At 37.9% G+C, this 21,792-nt stretch overlaps 2 protein-coding genes across 12 annotated transcripts in view; both read right to left on the bottom strand.

Annotated features, from left to right (window-relative positions):
• CLIP1 (CAP-Gly domain containing linker protein 1) overlaps window positions 1-6,423 on the bottom strand; it is an 81,104-nt gene extending 74,681 nt beyond the window's left edge. For 6 of the 8 annotated variants that reach the window (XM_080406073.1, XM_080406077.1, XM_080406081.1 and 3 more), the window contains exons 1-3: window positions 5,728-6,423; window positions 2,748-3,394; window positions 101-160 (exon numbers count right to left, since the gene is read on the bottom strand). The gene's annotated coding sequence lies outside the window, so the exon portion shown is untranslated. The remainder of the gene's footprint in view (window positions 1-100; window positions 161-2,747; window positions 3,395-5,727) is intronic. The other 2 variants (XM_080406075.1, XM_080406074.1) reach the window with 2 other exon arrangements.
• A 123-nt stretch (window positions 6,424-6,546) lies between these two features.
• On the bottom strand, window positions 6,547-21,694 carry ZCCHC8 (zinc finger CCHC-type containing 8). Of its 4 annotated transcripts, none has more exons than XM_080406183.1 (14): window positions 20,628-21,003; window positions 19,625-19,667; window positions 18,927-19,001; window positions 18,304-18,409; window positions 17,508-17,585; window positions 17,085-17,188; window positions 15,294-15,359; window positions 13,331-13,394; window positions 12,736-12,878; window positions 11,835-11,977; window positions 10,947-11,062; window positions 9,730-9,813; window positions 8,804-8,915; window positions 6,547-8,067 (listed from the first exon to the last, which is right to left on the bottom strand). In XM_080406183.1, exons 1-14 carry the CDS (start codon window positions 20,809-20,811, stop codon window positions 7,253-7,255), a joined length of 2,133 nt encoding a protein of 710 aa, XP_080262309.1. In that variant the 5' UTR covers window positions 20,812-21,003; the 3' UTR covers window positions 6,547-7,252. The 4 variants fall into 4 exon arrangements, with proteins under 4 accessions (XP_080262309.1, XP_080262310.1, XP_080262311.1 ...); XM_080406184.1 differs by having other exon boundaries at window positions 13,331-13,391; window positions 20,628-21,001; XM_080406185.1 differs by lacking the exons at window positions 19,625-19,667; window positions 20,628-21,003 and adding an exon at window positions 20,193-20,575.
• Window positions 21,695-21,792: the final 98 nt, after the last annotated feature.

Here is a 21,792-nt window from a genome sequence, read left to right as displayed (position 1 = left end):
TGGTGTGACGCAATCCCCCAAATAATAGGTTTTAACTAGATCAGCTTTTAGCAATGTTTGTTACAATTTCACTTCCTAAATGTTAAATAGAATCTCTTACCATGGCCACTAGATGTTGAAACAGATACTCAAATCCATGGACAGCCACCCTTCTTTGTCCCTGCAAAATTTGATAAAAGTTTTGCTGAATAAGGACTTCAGGATTTAAACACTCAATTGTACACAGAAGCACAGAGCCAGCAAACGATTACTTAAAAAAACCTGACCCTGCAGCTCCTACCTATGGAAATATTCCCCCAACACAAAAACTGCAGTTAGGGTAAAAACAGAGTCTCAGACTAACTTTACGGAACGCTTCCCCAAAATACCTACTGCTGCATAAGCTACAGTTGTGAACCTTTGTGCTTGTTGCTGGTTTCGTAGATCTGAGGCTAATATGGAGTGTGTTTTCCTCTAAATGTATAGTTTTCCATCATTTTCCTTCATTAACGTGATTTTTTGTCTCACACAATTTGTTCCCGTTATCAGTAGTGCAGTTCAATGCACAGCATTTAAAGTTTTTCATAAGCGGTATGAGACTGATGTAGCTAGCACAGAGCAGAGCAATTGCAAGTCAGCTTAATATTAAAGACAGAAACTAAGAGTTGCAGCTTTGCTGTTTTTGTAGAACTCTTAATAAAGCGCAAGCAGTAACAGTGGTGAAATAACAGACAAAATACAGTCCAAATGCCTAAGCAGCCTTCTTTACCGTCTTGCAAGGCAAAGCTAAAAATGTCCTGCAACTAAAGCAAGAATTGAGAATCATGTCACATAGACCAAAAGCTTCTACCTATGAAGTGAATATGCCATTTGTTTTTCATGTAATTTCCTAGTGGAACAGAACCATAACTTCAAGATCAAAGTAATCTTGTAGGAAATAAGGGAGTTAAGTTATCCATCATTCAACCAGCATCAACCTTCATACTATGAACAAGTAGCTTCAGAGCAACTGTAACTTAAGTTCACCCCAGTTCAAAATAGCTGACAGCTTCTGTGTACCAGTCTGCACTTAGATGGGAGATACATGCAGACTCTTGACAACAGTAACATCCAGTTACGTTCACATCCAATTTGTAGCAATCATTATAAAAAAAAAAGATGCCAGTACTATAAATCATGGTACTATAAAGGACTAAATATGATTGAAAGCCAGAATATCTTTGCTTCCAGTTCTAGTGGCTCTCTTTTCTGAACTGCATAATCACATCAGTCAACATATAATATATACACATTTTCATAACTCTGTAAAACCAGGAACTGCTAGATGCTCCAGGGCAATTCAGGATGCTGACATAACTACTAGCATACTGGCCACAAGTATAAGGCCCACTTTAGAATTAAAATTGTTCTCTTCAGTAGTGCGGGAACACCAGCTGAAATTGTTTCTGCCTTTTTTCAGATCTGCGAAGGGTCCAACATTATTGGACCTTTCAGTTTTTAATTTAGCTTTCCAAACAGCTAAAACGTTGTTCTTTAAGAACTGCATTTAAGGCTATCCTGACTTAAGAGACGCATTTTTATATTCAATGGGACATACCCACACAAGTATGAAGATTTTGGGTATAAGATTTTTCTCATTTGAATGATCTCTTCAATGTGTACATTTAGCAATTCCTACACAGAACTGATGGACACACCTGCTTCAGAGAAAAGCAACTAATAGCTTTTTTTTTTTAATCACAGAAGTGCTGCTTCAGAAATCCCAGCACAGAAACACTATTACCTTCTGTACTTGTTTCTGGTTTTGCAAAAACACCACAGGATTCCCCTCTCCCCTTTTAACCTGAGTGGTACATTTTGCTCATCTATTTACAGCTTTATCGACCCTAAAGAGATTTAGCACCCTGAAGCTTCACGCTTACTCCTAGTATTTCTGGCCTTACATTTATGTCTCTGAAACCAGCAGTCTTTGACTGATAGTCTACACTAGATGAAAAACTGCCCTTTTAGCCTTAATTATCATGTATGCAACAGTTAAAAAAATATAAATAATCACAGCTTAGTGGATTGAAATGCTACGAGAAGTCTTTCCATTCTTAGTGTCTTCCTTCCCTGGATTGTACTACCCTGCAGCAGTACATAAAAGCTCTGCAAGTCCTGCAAGTGTTGTTGGTGTGCTACACAAATCAAGCTTTCATCCAATTTTACATTATTCGTTCTACCCAACATAGGTAAAGCAACAGAGAACAGTACCCTTAAACAGACATTATTTAAAGAATCCTTTCTGCATGCTCATTTAAACAACGTACTTAATTTAACAATAACATTCATCTTGATTGTTTCATTTCATAGATAACTGAAAAAACAGCCTATTCAAAAAGACCATGCAAATCATTCTACCACTTATGTAAATACCAACAACAGCTGAATTCTCACCTACAGAGAAGCAAAGCAGTTTTTTGTTCCTATTGAGAGTGCCGAGTTCTGAAGGTAAATAATTTTTTATTCAGTCATTGGATGACAGCTAAATATATGTTGTAAAAAAATCTTATGTCAAATCTTTGTTGCTTGTAGTTAACTAAAGTTTAGGAAGTATCCAACTGTCACATATTAGTTACCATGTTATTAAATCCATCCTGTTTGTAAGCTTCTCCAAGGATCGACACCAATTCCTACCTCTGACTCATCCCTTCCCACCCCCGAAATCTAAGTATGACTCTACAATGTATTCTTAGGAACAGCATCAATCTTCAATGGCATTTACTTACCAGAGGCAGCACAGCCATGTTACAAAATGAAGGTACTACGGAGTTCCATGGCAACTACCAGTGCATTTGAAACACTTAATTATATTTGAGCTTTTTCCTCCTCTTCATTTTTCCTTTTTTTCCCCCAGCTATCCTGCTTTACACAGTTTGCAGTAAAAATAATTCTTCTTAGCAGCTAACAGGTCTTTCAGTATCTTCTAGAATCTCTGCTATCTCTCTTTTCATGACATTTTAAAATCTGTGAATCAGGTTATAAAAATATGTTAAAAATTAAAATCTTCTTAAGAGACAATGAGCCACCTGACTGATACCCTGAATATTTTACACAGATCAGGCATTTTTAGATGTGCACAAGCATTTTAAAATACTGTCACTGTTCCAAATGCTGTAAACAAACATGACTGCTATGCCAACAGGAATCTGTGGGAAAAATTGAGTGGTGCCTGCTCACGCTATACCCACCTCATTACAAATTTTATTACTCATTCATTTTAGTAAGCTCTAATCTAGGTTATTTTGCCACACCCATCACCATGGGAATGTGACTTAAAAGCAGAAGAAATACTTTGCTATTCAGCTTTTTCTCAGACCTTGTAGTGTGATCAGATTGCAGTTTCAATATACAAAAGCCACTTGAGTAGTTACACCTGACAGATTAAAAAAAAAAAATTAAAAAATCAGTAATTACAAGGATCTTCAGTGAAGCAACAATATATAGCACTTGATAGGAGCAGTGAAATATAAATGAACAGCAATGAATTCATTCCTAACCACGAGAGAAACAGCAGGGAAAACTCCCCATTCCTAATTAACCATGTCTTACAGCAGAGGTAAATACTGTGAGTTTTTACTTACTGGTTCTGCTCAATCTTCTTCAGAGCATTACCCATACCGACTACCACCACCATAGAAAGGACAGTTTAAAAGATAAGATTTAACAGAACAGTTAAGAGATACCTCTGAGTGCCCACTATTTTGCATGATTACCCCTATTTCAAATTCATTACTAAATGCTAAAAACAAAAATGATACAGTTCCTGCCACAGGCTGTCCACTTTTCTGAGATCAAAACACATGCATTACAAAAACTGTATTTAAAGAAAAAAGAAGCATTACAGGAACTTTTATAAGTTTTCTTTACAATCTGAAAGGCAAAAGAGTAACAAATGAAAGCATTCTATTCCCAGCTCTGTTTTGCTTTACCAGGTAAGCAAAGAAATTTTTAGGCTAACAGAGGGTAACTTTTGTTTTAACATACGGGTTATATAGAACAGTAGTGAAAAAGGGTTTGTCTGACAGCCTCAGACTTGAAACTAAACATCTACAGATGTTTAAGATGGACAGAATAAGAAAAAAAAGAATTCTCAATAGATGGTATAGGTGGTCTAAATCTAACAGTTCACACTTTGATTCATAACAGGATTCAGGGACAGCCTCTAAACACCATATCCAGCCAGCCCAAATGCCAGGCAGGGCCTGGTAGCCCAGTGCCTTCCATTAAGAGCTCCAGGCAGCTTCCAGCTTGATGTTTTCCTAGTCCCCTGCCAGCAGGCTACTGAAGTGCCTACTTTTGCCAATCAATAACCAACTCGTCCTACAGATTTTGACTATATAGGAAAATGTTTGTACCGCCTAGTTATTAATTATATTGATATCATTAGGAAAAAATGAGCACTGGTATCAAATGATACTTGACTTACCCTCAAAACCATATCTGAATAAGACAGACAGGGATAATATCAAGACTAAAATGAGCAACTCTAAACATCTGCTAACAATTTTTCAAAAGAAGCACAAAAGCAATATAAAAAAAATAATTCTGAGCACACAGGCAACTCGGTATTTACAAAAGCCTAGAGTCTTCCATTATGTTAAAACCCAAGACTTTTAAATGGGAACAAACACAGTTGCGGGAATTTTAATTCAAGCGTGTATGCAAGTGTGACAGCATGGGCCACGTGCTTTGAATAGTAGCAGACTGCAGGTGAAGGACAAAAACATTTGCTGACTTGAACAACCAGTCAGTCCAGTCACCTTGGACAAAAATACCAGTGGATATAAAACGTGGACCCAAACACAGTTCATTCCTGCCCCAAGCCCCCCAAATAATATTTGCTTTAAATACCACAAGACATCATCTTCCAAAAATGAAAAAGCTCTGTATCTCCAAGTAGTTTGTGTGCAATAAACACAAAAGCGGCCAATATAAAATGCTGAACAACTTAAAATTAAAAGTATTACAAAATTAAGATTTAATATATTTAAATTAGAACTTACTGTTACATTAAAAGCCATGTTGCTGAAATGACTTCTCTTTACCCTTACTCTTAATACCTTCAGTATAAACCTTGGAAGCAATAGTTAACAGCTACTTTAATGATAAGCCTGAGGATTTGTACAAACATGGAAGACTTATCTATTCTGATCAATTAGGTGGAAGGGTGATTTATTATGACTTTATTGTAAACATACAGAGCACTAAAGGGTAACATAGCATATAAAGATTATTTCTACCTTGCTTTTTCTGTAAGGTTTCTACCTTTTGTGTTTTCTGTAAGCAAGGCAGAAGCACTAGGCTGCATGTCCTACTAAAGCAGCAGCATTTCATAACAGCTATTAAAAAAAGATCTTCTAAGGTGTGGAGAGAGAACTACATGCTTAAAATATGAGCACCTCAACACACCCAAAAGGTGTGTACACTTGAAATCATTACCTCATGCCCTGCATCACATTATTATCCACATGTGAATGATGCAGCACACAGCACATAATGGCTTATGTAAACTGCGATTACTAGCTTTTAACTCCATGGGTGGAGGATGCATGGAGAAAGCTTCTCAATAGAGATGCCTTTGTAAAGTGTGCAAAAGCTGGAAGCAACATATTATTACCTATTCCTGCTACAGAAAATAATACTATTTCTCCTATAAAACATGGGGAAAAAAGTGCCTTTCACTTTAGCATTACAATGAATGTTTACCTTGACCATTGCTTTCCAAACGCAACCAGATAAAGTGAACTGGTGTATGCTGCAAAAAGTTTTTTCTGCATCTCAGAAGACAAGCAATTCATATACACAGACACTTCGGTTTTCCCCTCCTGTAAAGTTTAGAGAAAAAAAGTAAATAAATGTAAAGGCTTTAACTACAAAAAACCCTGAGGTTCTCTTAAATATTCAAATGCAGAGTGTACTCATGTATTATAAGATTCTTTTGGAAATATGTAGTACATGCAAAGCTAGGAATTGTAAAGAATAAGTTCAGTCTCTTAAAGTTATCTTATCAAAGAATCCTTTGAACATCCCCCCTTCACCAGCCTTTTCTTAGACACTCAAAAATACTTGGGTTTACTATGCCTCTCACTTGGCAAGACGACTTCTTTTTCTGCATTTATATAAGGACAAATGCTTTACCAGCGCCAACGAACACTGTTAAGGCAATCTAGTACTCCCTCTGTTGGCAATGCAACTGATGTGCAGTCATTTCACCTACAGTTCCCTCTGAAGACTATTAAAGAGAAGAAGGAAAAAGAAGTGTTAGAACAATTAATCAGCAGAATTACATGTTTTTGAACTTTCAGATGTGGGCAATTCTTCAGATTATTAAAATTGAATAGTATAGCAAACATCTATTTATGTAGATAAAATAATTTTCACAGCTTCTTGATTATGAAATCCAACAGCTGTGACCCTTCCTAAAATACTTAACTTTATTCATCCTCATTTTAATCGACTTGTTTTTCTATTTATCTTCAGCAGCTGATTTACAAAAATCTGCAGTTTGACAGTTTAGGACTCCAATTAAATATCTTTATATAAAATTCATTTATTAAACCTCTGTACACAACAATGAACACGTATGTACAGCAAGTTTACATGAAGGATGATGTTACAAAAGATACAGTGGTAATTAAAACTGACCCACATAAACAATTTATAAAAATACCTGAAATGGTGAAGATAATGCTGGCAATCCCTGATTATTTTCATCCAATTGTCAGGATTTTGATGTGGGGAATCTTAATACTAGACCTTCTTAAAAACATTCTGAATATATTAAACTTATCTACAGGATAATTAGCAAAATGTAATAAAGTATAGATTATTTTACAAAGGACAGATATTAAAAAAAAATCACCAATCCACCTGAAACTCAAGGACAATATAAATCTCAGCCAAAGTAATGAACAGCAAACCACAATCTCCTCTTTTCAGAATTTCATGTATTGGCAAGTAAATCACTCTTAACAAATCAACAGTCCTGTTATTCCTTAGTGGAAGGATGCAATCTGGGAAAATTCTTCTATACTTTCTGGCCACATCGGTGGTCCTCATCAGTACAGAAAACGCTGCACTGACTTCATTTCCAAGGAAGAACAGGGCAGACCTGTATTTGTCAAGATTTTCTCCTTCCCACAAAAGGATGAGGAAGGTTATCAGAGTTTGTAAAACTGAAGGAAAGAGAAGGAAGCAGTGATTTGGACATAATGGAACAAAGGAAGACCAGTTATAACGAAGTCTTTTTCTTTTGCTGGCTTCTTGGGGAATTTTTTAACACGCTTCTTATTCGTAGATAAACACCTGTTGATTCTGCCATATTTTCAAATTCAAATGGTGTTATTCCTGCAGCAAACTTGCTCATATCAGGAACAAGACTAGAGTTTTTTGCAGGGGATTCAATGCTTGTGACCATTTTATTATCACCTGTATTTTCTCCATCGATAACCTCACGGTCAGAAGCAGGTATTGTGCTGTTATCCAGCAAGCCTTCAGAATCTGTATTATCAGGATCTTCTTTTAAGTTAAGTAAACTATCTTCTGGATTAGAACTAGTTATAGAATGTTCATTTTCTGGCATCTGTTCACTGATATCAGAAAAACTAGATTCCACTGTAATCACCTTATCAGATGACCTTACTTCTGCAACATCTACTTCATTCCTAGATGGTGACGACGTAACAGAATTTCCAGTTAAAGGTGTATCAACAGGAATATCAGAGTCACTGTTTGTGCTTTCCGCCTGCTCTAGTGCTGCCCAGATTAATCGCTGCTGTTCCTCTAGCTCTTCCAAGGTCAAAGTATCCTCATCCATGACTGAGTCCACTATTTTTGGCTGTGGAATATCACTGGAAGGATTCAATGGTGGAGTAGTCCTAGGAAGAAGAGGGCGGGTGGGGGTTGAAGGTTGAGGTGGTGTAAGATTTTGTGGAGGTGTTCCTTGTGGTAAAGGAGGAGGAGATGACATCGATGGACGTCCTGGTGGCAGTGGAGGTTGGAACTGAAAACTGTTAGGAGTTTCAGACCTTCGTGACACTTCCAGATCTAAAACAATTATTAAAAGACATCTATTAGAATCTGAAGTTTGACTAGGACAAGATTCAAAGTGCCGATGTCCTGATTAACTAGCAGACCGAATGTCTTCTGATCCTTGGTTTTCAGATGAGATAAACTTTCTGAAGGTTTTAACATCCACTGAAACTATGATTTTGGGGATTTTAACCCTGCTAGCTATTCAAGAAATAAAAAAATAATAATAAAAAAAAGATAAAACACTCTTGAATGTATGAAGAACAAACATATTCCACACTGAGACACACTGAAGGATTTCCTCATAGGAAATCCAAAAGGAAAGCCAAAAGTTCTCCAGCTAATCTAACATTTAAACAACACTGTAAGTCTTCCCATGAGTTTGATTGATTTTTAAGAAGTTGTGAGCTTGTAACTTCCTATGTTATTTCATCTAAGTATTTAAGGATTTGGAGGTCTCCATAACGGAAAACTTTCTTTAGGATACAGCTGAAATAAAGAAATTAGGATTTGTAATCTAACATTCCAATTGCTCTGAGCACACTTGAAACCTCCTGCATGGTACTGGAAGATACAACAATCACAGCAGCAGAGGCGGCTTATTGTAGACAGGCCCAAACGTAACTGACACTGCTAGTGTTATGTTAGAAGCTACTTGTTTCTCTTTACGAACACTGACATTTCAGTTTAGAGCAAGTTATTTTGAAAATAACAATTGAAACTAGGGAAAAATACTGCAGAATAACTATACCAGAATCCAGGTCCATGTCAGCTGCCGGTACCTCCAAATTGTCTTTTGGTCGTTTTGCATTATGAGACCTTGACTGAGATGCAGCCCTTTTATTGCTAGATTTTGGAATTGGCTGAAGAGAAATTACCCAGGAAAACAAAATAAATTAGTATTAAACTGTGCAAAGTAACACTTCCATCTGTAAGAACATATTTTAAACATTTTCATAACTGTACAATCATGTGGTGACCCAGTGTGTAAACTAGATACTGAAGTTCAGTTTTAATGCAACTGAACAGAACTTTATTCTTGTTCAGGTTCAAGTGGCAAAAGACTCTCTGTTCTGAACACAGGATTACAACCAGCTTTCCACCTGGACACCTAGATCTTATGAAACCATCATAACTCAAGTACTGCACGTCCCTTCCTGGAAGGCTTAGAATTTACTGTTTAATTCTGTGCAGTATCACACTTTGGGACTGAGAGCAGAGTATACGTCTTCCATCCTTAACTAGAAGTATCCTGCACTAGATAACACTAGGCTAGAGTCACATTAGAGAAGACCTGAGAATGATACATAACAGGTATCTGTAATAAGATCACTAAATCATGACTACGGCAAGTAAGCTTTACACTTATTAGGGAATTCTGGAACTAAGACCATTTTTAGGCTGTAAAAGCTTATAGCAACATTTTTTCACAACTGTTTATAAAATACTGCACAATTGGGATCTGCTTATATTAACTGAAATAATGGAATTTGTTCTGAAAATGAAGCTCCTTTTTGTTAAAACAGATAAGCCAAGAACCAGTATTTCACACCTGATAGTAATAATAAAGTCTATTCCCTTGTGCAAAAAAGAAGATAGAAACAAGAGATCATGACTGGCTACACTAACTACAAGACAACTTTTTTTTCCTTGCAAATAACAATGAGATATACTCACTGCATGATAGTTAGAAAGGTAGTTTGCAAAAACATCCTTCTGTTGAGATGGCTGCATAGGGATGGAACCAAATATCTGCCATTCCTACAGGGGGAGGAGGGGCAGGAAAGAGAACTTATGTTGCATATAGTTGGCTAATAACACAACAGTAAAACTTGAGAAACGCTGGCAGATTAACAAGCCAAGATGAATTCAAGTTCTCATCAAAAGCCTCATTTATCAGAGTAAATGGATCTTTAGGAGAAATTTCTGACAAACCAAAGTACTCTCACCTGTGAACACAACCGATGCAATGAACTATGACTGGGTTGTAGGAATAATAATAAAAAAATCATCACCTTTACAAAACGTTAGCCATTTCACAGCTATCTTGTTAACCATTTCACAGCAACTACTCTTTAACACTTGTAACACAACTGCAAACTTTCCCTTGAAATAACTGTTCAGCTGAAAAAGGCTTAATTTGAAAAAATGTTACTTTTTAAGGAAAACTGAAAAAAACTTGAGGACAGAACTTTAGTTAAGAATACTGAATGAAGAAACACATTCAGAGACCACTAAATGGGCAAACATAAAAGCGTAAAAGAAAATGTACAGGTACTTCTTTTCAATACACTTGCATTAACATCAGTGATGAAGTTTACTAACAGCAGGTTAAAATGCTTTTGAAAACAAAAGTTCAGCATCCACCACTGCCACAGGAGACCCCTTGTGCGCACTGTTCTTAAGAGGACACGCACTATGAGGGTATTCTGGTACGATTCATTTGTTGTAGCTGTAACAGAGCTTCCCAGAGGTTGTGCACTGGTCTGATGTAGTTTTCTATCATTTAAATTATATTTATGATAACTCCCATAGTAATTTTCATATTCCAAAACCATTCAGAAAATGTATACGTATGCAAGTAACAGGTATTAACGTTAAAGTTTTGTGTTTTAAAAATAAATAAATAAAATAAATCAAACCCCCCTTCTAGGCTCCTGTTGGTCTCACAATAGAAATAATCACTACAGAAGCACTATCAGACCCTATCCACAAGAGCTGTGACAGATATCAGACAGATGGAAGTCACAAATACCTCAAGAACCCCACTCCCAAACTAGGTGCTTAAAAAAAGCCTGTTGAAAGAAAATGGTCAGATGCACAATACAAAACCTTAACTTTGGCTAAAAGCAATGAATGTTACTCAGTTTAGAAGGCAGAGGATAGCCACTTACATCTGGGATCCCACTTGGAGTGGATATATTAAAGCCTGGATAGTTTATCAATTTGGAGACATCATAAGTAGTGTGTTTTGGTTGGCAAGATCCTTCATCTTCTGTTCCACCATCACCTATAACAAAATATAATTACTATTGATGCCAATTAAAGAACATTATGGAAAAAATCCACTGGATTTAAGGACAGGGTTTTGGTTTTTGGACTCTAGGTATTGATGAGAGGCTTTGTGACCCACAAAGGCAGTAAGTGACCAAATCTATTAGATACATGCATGAAGCTTCCCCAGAAACCTAACTGGGTATTCGTAATACTACTACTTTTCAAGTATCGTTACTAGCTTCAGAATTTGGCATCAGGATTGTTCTCCGAGATTCAGCATAAATGCTGGTCATTAATAAAAAAACTGGTGAATTACTCGGTAAATTGGGTTTCAAGAAATGTATTCTTTGCTTGCCAGCAGTCTTCTTTTATTATGTAAGAGTAAGTTACTGAACCTTTGAAAGTGTTACAGTTTCTTTCACAAAAGAGAAGCTTATTAAAAAAAGGAAGAGGAAATCTGACTATAAGCTACTTGCAAGTCTTGCACAGTTTCACAGGAACTCCACGTTCTAGTAGCAAGGGTTGATTAGAGTGAAATCACACTGCCAAAGAATCTTCATCTACACACTGCAAACATTATAGAAGTTGTTTCATTGTCACATCATAGATAGATGAAAAGGGAGTATTTTTCTTTTCTAAAGGCATCTAAAACTTTATTTACAACTTTTTCACTCTTCCATGAGGAAGATGAAGGTTTACCAACTAGATACTTTGCCTTCTGAATAGGGTGCAGCCAGAGAATAGCCTGGATACTGAAAACCACATTCCTGCAGCACATTCTTTACCTTTTCCATCGTAAAGTGCAAGTCCAGAGTGCTCCATTTCAGCCTCCTTGAGCCAACCCGGAGGATAACCCAGCTGACGCATGCGATATATAAACGGAGGAATACTCTTATCTGTGACACCAAGTGCATCTTGAAGTTCCCCACTAAGAAAACAAACAGAAAACAAGATGTCCTCCAGTAAAATCCATAACTGAGTTTTGACAAAAGGAAGTTATGAACATTTTGTTGAATTTTAAACTGTCAAGTTAAAATAACTTAGTTTTAGCTCAAACTATGTTGCTTGACAATCCAGATGTAACAATTTTACATTACTCTGATGTTAAAGATAACTTTTAACACTTGCATTTCTCATATGCTGAAATATTTCATGATAATTAATTCTATGCTGAGAACAACTTAGCTTGTTACTTCTGATTCATGGCCTTAACTGTAGTTACCACAACAAAAAGGGTGGAACTTAATGCAACACTAAATTTACTGGTGATTTCTTTGGAGACTGCTACAGACATATTATGATTTTTTAAAAACATTTTTAATAGAGAGAAAAAGAGAGGAAGGAACACTCAAAGCTCAAAATTTTCAGAATTTTGCACGCATTTTTAGATCATTAAGAACATAATGTATTTGCAATTTGAGTAGTCAAACAGTAACATCTGTCTCCCTACGTTAGGCATGGGGAAGGGTAGGACTATTAAGCTAGCAAAGAGTTTTCATTTGAAAAGCGTATGTACAATTTATTAAAATCTTATTCAGCAAACAAATTCAAATATAATACACCCATAGCTAAGATAGTAGATGGACTTAATAGAACTTCGGAAAGTAACATCTGGCAGGCACTCCAAAGGCAGAAAAGGTATTCCAGAAAAGCAGTGCAACAGCTAATGGAAGGAAAAAAAGATACCTAATTACTCCTGGTTTAAATTTTCCAAACCTCTCTTCTACTTCTTCTGCGTGATAACGCTGCTGAAAATTCTGATTGCTTGCTTCACCACATGCTTCCATAAACTCCTTTCTCTTCTCACTTATACGAGCTGCATTTCGTGGCTTAAAGATAATACAATTGGGAAGTTTAGATTTGTACAATTTATAATATTCCTTCATCCAACATAAAACTGGTATTCCTTGCCCTGAGCACACTTAATCGTTTATCACATGGACACGTGAAACAGTTGTAATGAAAACCACAGAGCAAAAACCCAAGAGTACTTGCATTGGATCTGGGAACTACAAAACAGGAAGAAAGACTGTTCTAACTGAAAAATGGCCCTCCATAAATTAAAGGAGACATTCAAACCATTATGCTACAAAATTAATTTATATTCTGATTTAGTACATTAGAATTTATAAGTACGAACAGCATAACCTAATCAACAGAGATGAATATTTGTGTACATCCTGACCCAAATGCATCTAATTATTTTTTTTTTTAAATGATGCAGTTACAATGAAACATTTCTTGGAGAGCAGCTGCCTTTTGAATACTGATGTACATTTACCTTTGGACAGTCTTTCATTTGATGGTCTTCAGAACCACAATTGAAACAATGCGGTTTTGGCCTGCTTAAAAAATGCAAAAGAAATTAAGCCTGAAAATAATTTTACAATGTTAAATGCACTTAATTATTTTAAATCTCATAAGATTTTTAGACTTAGATAAAAATGTAAGCATTGCTTGCTGATTTCATATGCTGTCTTCTGCTTCTCTTAAATTGACTGCTTAATGTTAATCTTCAAAATAGAGTAACATAATATTATTTATTTCACAGTAAGAACAGGAGAAATGAGAAAAAATGTGGGCACAGCATTGCAGGTGGGGTGGGGGGAGAACACATGACAGCACGTGGTGAGGAAAAGAAGAAAGAAAACCAAAATTAGAGTGGAAAAGTCATACTTCCAGGCAGAATGGGGCATTTATATCCCATATAATACAGATCTATTCCTTTAAGAGGGAACAGAATAGTTACAGAATAATTCAGGCTGGATCTCAGGAGATTTCTATTCTAGTCCCTTAATCAAAGCTGGGGCAGCTGTGAGATCAGACCAGGTTGCTCAGTGGAGACTGCATAACCTCTCTGGGCAGCCTGATCCAAGTTTTCTGCCATAAGGGTGGAAAAGCTTTTCCTTATAGCATGCTGCAGATACAAAAGCATTCACTGAAGGATTTCTGCTTCTGATTAAATACGTAAACATTTGCTTAAGACAGCATCAATAAATGAAAACAAAGTCTACACACTAAAGTTTATACTATGTCCAAAGGAAGGAAAGTGAAGATGTTAGAACAGTACTTTTAACTGCAGAGTACAAATAAGGAACCCCTCAATTTAACATGTCTGTAGTACATTAATACCTCTTTTTCTATTTTTATGCTTGTATTATCACAAGTCTGATCCTTTTTACAATACTGAGATCAGTTACCAGTAGAAACAAGTAGAAGAGCATGACGACTACTTTGGAAAGTCCTGGTCCACAGTTTGAGCAAGTAATACATATTGTGAAATTGTGCACTGAAAGCCTGGAATGGAAATGCAGCCTGGTTTCAAGTTTAATTTCCCTTGTAAACTCATACCATGGCAGCAAACATTTTCAACATTACAGGGTGGGGGGATTAAGAAATTCCAAATCCCGATCTCTCACAAGATTTTAGATAAATATTTTTTTTCCAAATATTTGTTTTTACCGAATTCCATGGGAACCAGAGGTGAGGACAAAAGGGTGACACAAGAACGAGCGTGCAGGGTAACCCCCAGACACACATGCACACACTCCAACCTCTTGAAGCCTCTAGTAAGATAAAGCGAAGCATGTCTTTTGTTTCGTCTTTATGTAGTATTCAAACAGAAACCTTCTGTGGTGATCCAAGTATTTTATTACCATCCCATATCACGAGCACAACCCTTCAATCTGCTTTCCATTCATATAGTACTATTTCTAATCAAACCAGATTTCAACTCAGCATGCCCCTTTATCTTTGAAATTCCCCCTAAAAGCTTGCCTGATCTTTACTGCATCTGAAATGAGTGACTTCAGATGCTATGAAGACCACACAAGCTGTCAGTTGGAAACTCAATTCGCTTTACTTCTTACCTCCCATAAAAGCTATAGAATCAACTCTCGAGATCAGTCTTAAAAGTCTATAAAATAAGTGAGATAGGAGTTGTTCTACAAAACAGTAAGAATTATGATAGTACACCAGTGCAAGGATGACAAAGCAATCACTAAAAAGGCAAGCAACAAAAGAACCAAGTATAAACCTTGGAAAGTTTTCACACATTGATTTTAGACCCTCCCTAAATAAAGTCAGTAAACAAGAGAGACCTACTGACTGCAAAGCTTGGCACTGGCTCATTTAAATTAAACTTCTTGCTCAAGTATGTTCAAGGGCTTCGTATACTGGGGAGTAATCACAGTGTACATCTGTACTTTTCAGCTCAAAACTTTATATTGAAGAAGAATACAAACCTTTTTGGTTTTACTTGTATTTCTTGTCCATCTAGGGAGAGAATCTGGCTGAAAACTTGCTGATATCTTTAGATTTCAATAAGGAACTGCTACTGGATGAAGCAAAATTTCAATCTTGTTTAAAATATCAGTGAAAACCTAACAGTGCTTTAAATATAATACTGACTCTTCCGGATTAGGTTACAGATGGGTCCTTGGTATGAAGTTCATAGTATAAACTGTACCTACTATAAAGTGTTTGCTAAGATGGGCTTATGTTGTTTCCTCCTACCCAATTTCTACCTAATAATCAATTCTGTTTTTTATGAGCACTTGCTAAAACTACAACCCTCTTGTTTACAGGCAGAAGTTTCAAGCTAATAATTCTGAAATGCTTCACAGCAATCTTACTTATATTTTGGTAGAGATTCAAAAATATAACTCACTTCTCAAGCAGGTGGAGACAGGTCATATAATACTACTTGTGTTTGCTTTTGGACTGCAATGTGTCAGCTGCTCTGCCCGTTTGTCTAAAATGTGTAAGACAAGAGGGCAGCAAGGGAACCGGCATGGTAAAGACTAAGGGGTTCGGTAGAGTTCAGAAGCACAGCAGTTTCCAGAATCTAACAGTTGCTTTTAAAAGGAAAAGCAGATGCCAGAGACCAGTCAAACTGACGTGTTAATTAAGTGCAGTACTTGAGTCATTTAGAAGTACGGTACCCGACATACCATTTCACTCAGAAGTAAGCACTATTTTAGGCTTAATGTCAACTGCGGGGGCTCTAAAGAAAGATGCAGTAAGAACATTTAAAGAACAGTATCAAAGCTAAGCTGGCAGACTTTAGTCACACTTAACTTGGCATTTTAGGAGACAATCCTGTTAGGCATCTACTTCCTTCATCTAGAGGTTGGGAGATTGTACAAATACCATTTGGAGAACAGGATTGACTTAAAGCACTCTAACAGAGACAGCTTTCCAAATATAAAATTACCACGCAGTGCGTACACAGTCAAAGGCAGGCACAAGAAAACACAAGTTAGCCGGCTTAAAAATTTGAAATTTTCATTCAGATACAAGTAGCTTTTTTTAACACTAAGAAATTACCTTTATTACAAGCTTGATAACTAGATATTGCAGAAATGAACGGTGAAAGTGTTTCCTGTCCTGACCCTTTCTGGGGCAGAAGCAATACTGAAAAACTGGGGAGATACGACCACTTGAGAAACTTCTTGTCATGGAGGACTACAACATTAAAAAACACTCTTCCCAACATTTCCCTCAATCCCATCTTTCAAATACTGGCTTTAATAAACAGGAAAAACCCAACTTTAACATGAATGCAAGTTAAGAGCATTCCATAATTAAATTTTATTCGACTACCTTCCCTCTGGCTCCCATATTTGGAAAAAAACACCTTACAGCGTATTTGAGTTTGCCAAGCCATTTTCTTCTCCCAAACAGCAGATTTTATAGAGGGAAAAAACTTATGCGCATCTGGAATGAGCGGTCATTTCAAAAGTAATTACAGACTGGCCCAGGAAACTCCTAAAGTTGCAAGACCTATTTATGGGAATAAGGCATTCACTCTTCCCAAGCACAAGCCTTCTAAAAATCCGCAAGCCAATCACATCAGAATACTTATTTTGAGTAAAAAAGCCATTAATGACTCATTAAAACTATTTATCTGTAAAGACTGATATGGTTTTGATAGAAAAATATAATCTACTGAACAGATTTTGAGTTCAATTTACCGAATGGCAATCTTTGGATCTGACAAACAGAAAAAACCCTCATTTTATTAAACAGGATACTTAGGTATTTCCCATCCTTCTGTCAGCTGTGGATTCTCATTTAATAAAGGCTGTCCCAGTTTATCAAGACAAAAATTGGTAAAATACAGAACACTTCCTACAACCTGTAGAAAAAAAGTCAGAAAATTGTCAGAAATGTGTCAGTATTTAGGTCAGATTGGTAACATTTATATAAATTTACACTGCTTGAAACACTTCCAGTTTTTTCCCCCCCCCGCTCTGTTAAGAATTTACAAGTAACACATGCCCACACCTGTACAATTAAGTATTTTTTCCATTGATGTAGCCAAAACATGCTGAACGTAACTGCTATTACACTGATAAATTAAATTTAACACAATCTTATTTTAACGGCAGTGTATATTGAATACATAGAATGAAGAGGCAGACCTACCATTGAAGAGTACATAGTCAAAAACTTACACTAAAAGCTTCTTTGATTTTTTTAACAGAATTCGAGCTTGCTGTTTTACAGTCCTCTTCCAAAAGAACACTGGAGGGCTGACATAAAAGTACAAATAATTATTTAAAAATAACAGTAAATAGCTCCTAAAGTATGTAAAAGGCACAGAACGTGCAACACAGCTTCAATTCTTTCATGAAAGATTAAACAGTAGGATGGAGATGTCTACATTAGTCATAATGCTTTCCACAGTCCAAAGTATGACACAGCTTATTTCTAACGTTTTCTTGGATTAGAAATATGATACATAAGAACAATTTTATTCTTACGTCAAAAGCTAAGAGAAACATGGAGAGGGAAATGTGCCATGTCACCTTCAAAGTGAATGCTAAAAAGTGAATATTAAGGAAAACTCAAAATTCTAAACTAAGACAAGTGGAAATTTCCAGATTCTGGTGCTCATCTACACTCTTAGATACACTCAAAGTTGGGCCAAATACTATCATAAGAGGATACATTAAGTTTGTATCTTATGGTCTTTTCTTGATTATTTAAAGCAATTTATTACTTTCCTTTTACAGAAATTTCATTAGCAACAATTTTAAAGAAGCATATTCATGGGCAGAAAGGATATTTTCTTTGTCCTTGCCCTCTATTCTTGGAACAAAAAGTTACACATTTATTTGATAGTTACTTCATTTGCAATTAAACAGGAAAAACATGTAGAATCCAGTTATTAAGCAGTGTAGTATTTCAATATTCCCACTATAAAGATGCAAGAGAAGGAGCACCTAATACCAATTTGCTTTCAAGTACCTGTGGCTTAACATTGAAGTGTGTTTTTTCTTGTTCATCTCTTTTCTGCTCTTCGTATTTCTGAACTAAATTAAAAACAAAATCTTCAATTTCTTGATGATACTGCCTGTAACAGAGTGAAGAAGCATACAGAGACAAAGATATGAGCAAGATTGAAACATATACCAAATGTTGGGTTTGTTTCGCATTTACCATTTACTAAAGAATTTAGAAAAGGGGCAGTCAACTTCTTTCCTGTTCTCCCCCCAACTCCCACCAACATGAATGCAATCCATTATTAGAGAGCACCCTAATATTAGTGTGGCAAAAAAATGAACTCAAGAGGCTTGGAAAATTTAATTTACTAAATTTACACACAATACTCGTGAAATTCAAACTGCTGTTCTAACTCACTCCGAGATCCTGGAAGTCACACTTTATTTCATGATAAAACCAGATACTGCTAATGAAAGCAACAGACCTGCTGTTATACTGCTCATTATCCTTTCTCCCTTCAAGCTTAACAGGTTTATGATATTGAACAGAATATATGTCCATCCTTTGGGAAAACACTAACATATGCAAACCACAACAAAAAGAAATAAATCCCATTTCAGGATTGCTTTTTCTTGGAAAGTACTTACTTAGAAATGACATTGTTCATAAATAAAATCTGTAACAGAGGCCCATCAAATTTGGAATTTTCCACTGAAATTCCACTAGAAGAACAGAACAGAGACAGACAATGGTTACAGTATTAGCTTTACTGTCAATATTCCCTATCTGTTTTATCACAGCAAAGAGTGTGTACTCCACAGAGAGACGAAGGTTTGGCCAATGCAAGTTCTGTCCTTTTAAGAAGTTCCTAGTCACTTAAACAGAAAGCATCCTATTTCAAGCAATGCAGGTTGCCTGGAATGATGCGGAAAGAAAACAAAACAGAACACCACACTACAGAAATTTTCTTCAAACTATAGCCAACTCTTATAAAATCTTATAAATACAGATCTCTTATTTATTAAATTATTTTAATGGACTAGTTCTCACTGCTGAACTTCACAAAACCCTGCTTCCCTAAAGGGCTCATAAGTTTCATAAACAGCTAGATATACACAAATAAAGCTTGCAGCAATACAAAGTTGTCCATGTCAAATCAAAAAGACTTTTCAGGAATGAGAACAGCATTTTAGAAGCCCAACAGCTGAGCAGGGACAGGGACATAGAAACCAGGTTTCTAAAAGATGTAGCAGACACTGTTACCTCAGGCAGCTCTTACCGCAGACAAACTCTATTTCAAACACATATAGGTCATAAGAAGTGTTTTAAGTCAGTGTTAACATACCTAGGACGAGTCAGGATATTCAGCTTCCTTTTAAGTTCCTGATGTTACTTTATTGTTAAGGAACATTACTTTCTTCAGAAGACACAGACCCAAACCTCAACTAATTAAAGGATCAAAACAAACAAGAAAACACCTAACAAAGATTCCACAGAATAATGAACGGGGTTTCAGACTTTCCTTTTCACTGCACAGAGGATTACCTACAAATCCACATTACTGAAGAAACACAATAAAATGCAAAAAAAACAGCTCAAAAAACCCCAGATGAAAAAAGAGGACAATCCAGATAATTGATAATCTGCGACAATCCAGATAATATAAATTGTTAAATGCACTATGGCTAAATTGTCTAATTTATAGTATGTTATTTTAAAAATATAATCTTCACCAAAAAAGTCAACAGTAGGACACACGTACTTGTGAATAGACAATGAACTATAAAAAACATTTCAGATTCCACTCTGCTGCAGCATCAAACGCAAAAACCCTGTAGGGAACCAGTCACAACTTATCACGTTTAGTATTATTTCTAGCTCTGTTAAAAATTTGATTGCCAAAGTGAACGTACAGCTCTTTCTTTTCCCTAAAAAGACAGAAAGGCGCAGGTCCGGCATCAAATGTTTTCACGGTCATCCCAGCACTCAAGAACCCAACTACCTCCTTTGCCAAGTGAAGCGAAGCCGGCACGGACCTGCACGTCCTGAGGAAAAAAAAATTCTGAGGAAAAACGAGCCGCCAAGGCGGGAGCCGCCGGGAGTTGCCCCCTCCCCGCCAAGCTCAAATCTCATTATCCTTCAGGGCGCGCCAGGGGGAGACGGCTCGGGCCCTCCCCCACAAAGGCAGCGGGCCCAGCCCCGCCGAGGTCCCCGGGAGGCGGCCCCCAGCCCCGGGAGGGCCAGCGCCAAGGCTGGCCCGGAAGGGAACCGGCAGCGGGAGCGGCGCCCCCTTCCCCCGCCCCGCCGGGCCCTCCCCACAGCAGGCCCTGCCTCTCCCGTCAGGATATTCTCCGCCCGCAGCCGCCGCACCGTCTCCTCACGGTCCTGCAGCCGCGCGTACAGCTCATCCAGGGCCTTCTCGGGCATCTCCCCCTCCTCCTCGAAGTTGAGGCGCGACGATGGCAGCGGCCCATTCTCGTCCTCGAGCTGCTCGAAGAGCTCGCGGTCCCCGAAATCCACCTCAGCCGCCATCTTAAGCTGCAGCAGGAAGGGAGGGGCTTGGCGGGGGGGGAAGCTGCCGAGGGGGCAAAGGGCAGTGGCAGCCGCCGCTCGCAGCGGGAAGCGCCGGGCGGGCGGGCCCTGTCCCCGTGGCGGAGCCGGAGGACCACAGCTCCCAGCATGCACCGGCGGCAGCCCGCCGCGGCGGCGCCCGTCCGCGGGCGCTGGGCGCGCTGGGAGCTGCAGGAGGCGCGGCGCGGCCGAGCGCGGTGCCTGCTGGGAGCCGCACGGTGGGGGGGCCCTTCGCTGCCTGCGCCCACAGCGGCCTGCAGGAGACAGCGGCCGCATGGCGCCTCTTGCTGTGGTTGCTAGGTTTGTTCTTCCGCGCCGGAGGAGGGGTGGGAGAGAAAAAAACAGGGCAGCAGCAGGACGCAGGACTAGAGTGTGTGTAAGCAGGCTCGCACAGCCTTGTGCATTTAGCGCTCTTGTAACACAAGCTCACACGATCCACTACAAAAACTTAACACGCTTTCCGGGACTTCTAACAAATTGACCAGAGTGACTGAGGAGCAATTAAAGTGCAAGGCAGAAGCCCAGAAAAAAACAACCCTCTGAGGAAGCAGCGCAGTCATACTGTGTAATGCTGCAGCAACCACCTGTCCCTTCTGCTGGGTGACTGAAATGCAGACTTGGGAGAATCAGTGAACCATTTACTTATGATAAATATAAAAAAACCCCCACATACTTATGGTTATGAAGTAGTAGCAAGGGGCTCCACCATCCCACCTTCCTCATATCCGTTTGGTTATCCCTCTCTCTTTACTACAATTTGCAAGTATCAAATTGCCAATTAAAAAAAAAAAAAAAAAATAGTTCAGCACTCATCACCGTTGAGTTGTGCTCCATTCTGCAGATCTCCTCAGCTTAGGAAAACCCTAAATCAAAACCAGCAAAGTACTATTTCTGACTTCTCACATTATTATTTTTTTTTTACATCTCTAAACTAGCTTCCTG

Source organism: Falco punctatus (assembly GCF_963210335.1).
Source record: "Falco punctatus genome assembly, chromosome: 1".
Taxonomy (NCBI): domain Eukaryota; kingdom Metazoa; phylum Chordata; class Aves; order Falconiformes; family Falconidae; genus Falco; species Falco punctatus.
Note: the sequence above shows the minus strand (reverse complement) of the source record. Positions and strands in the feature narration are given on the sequence as shown.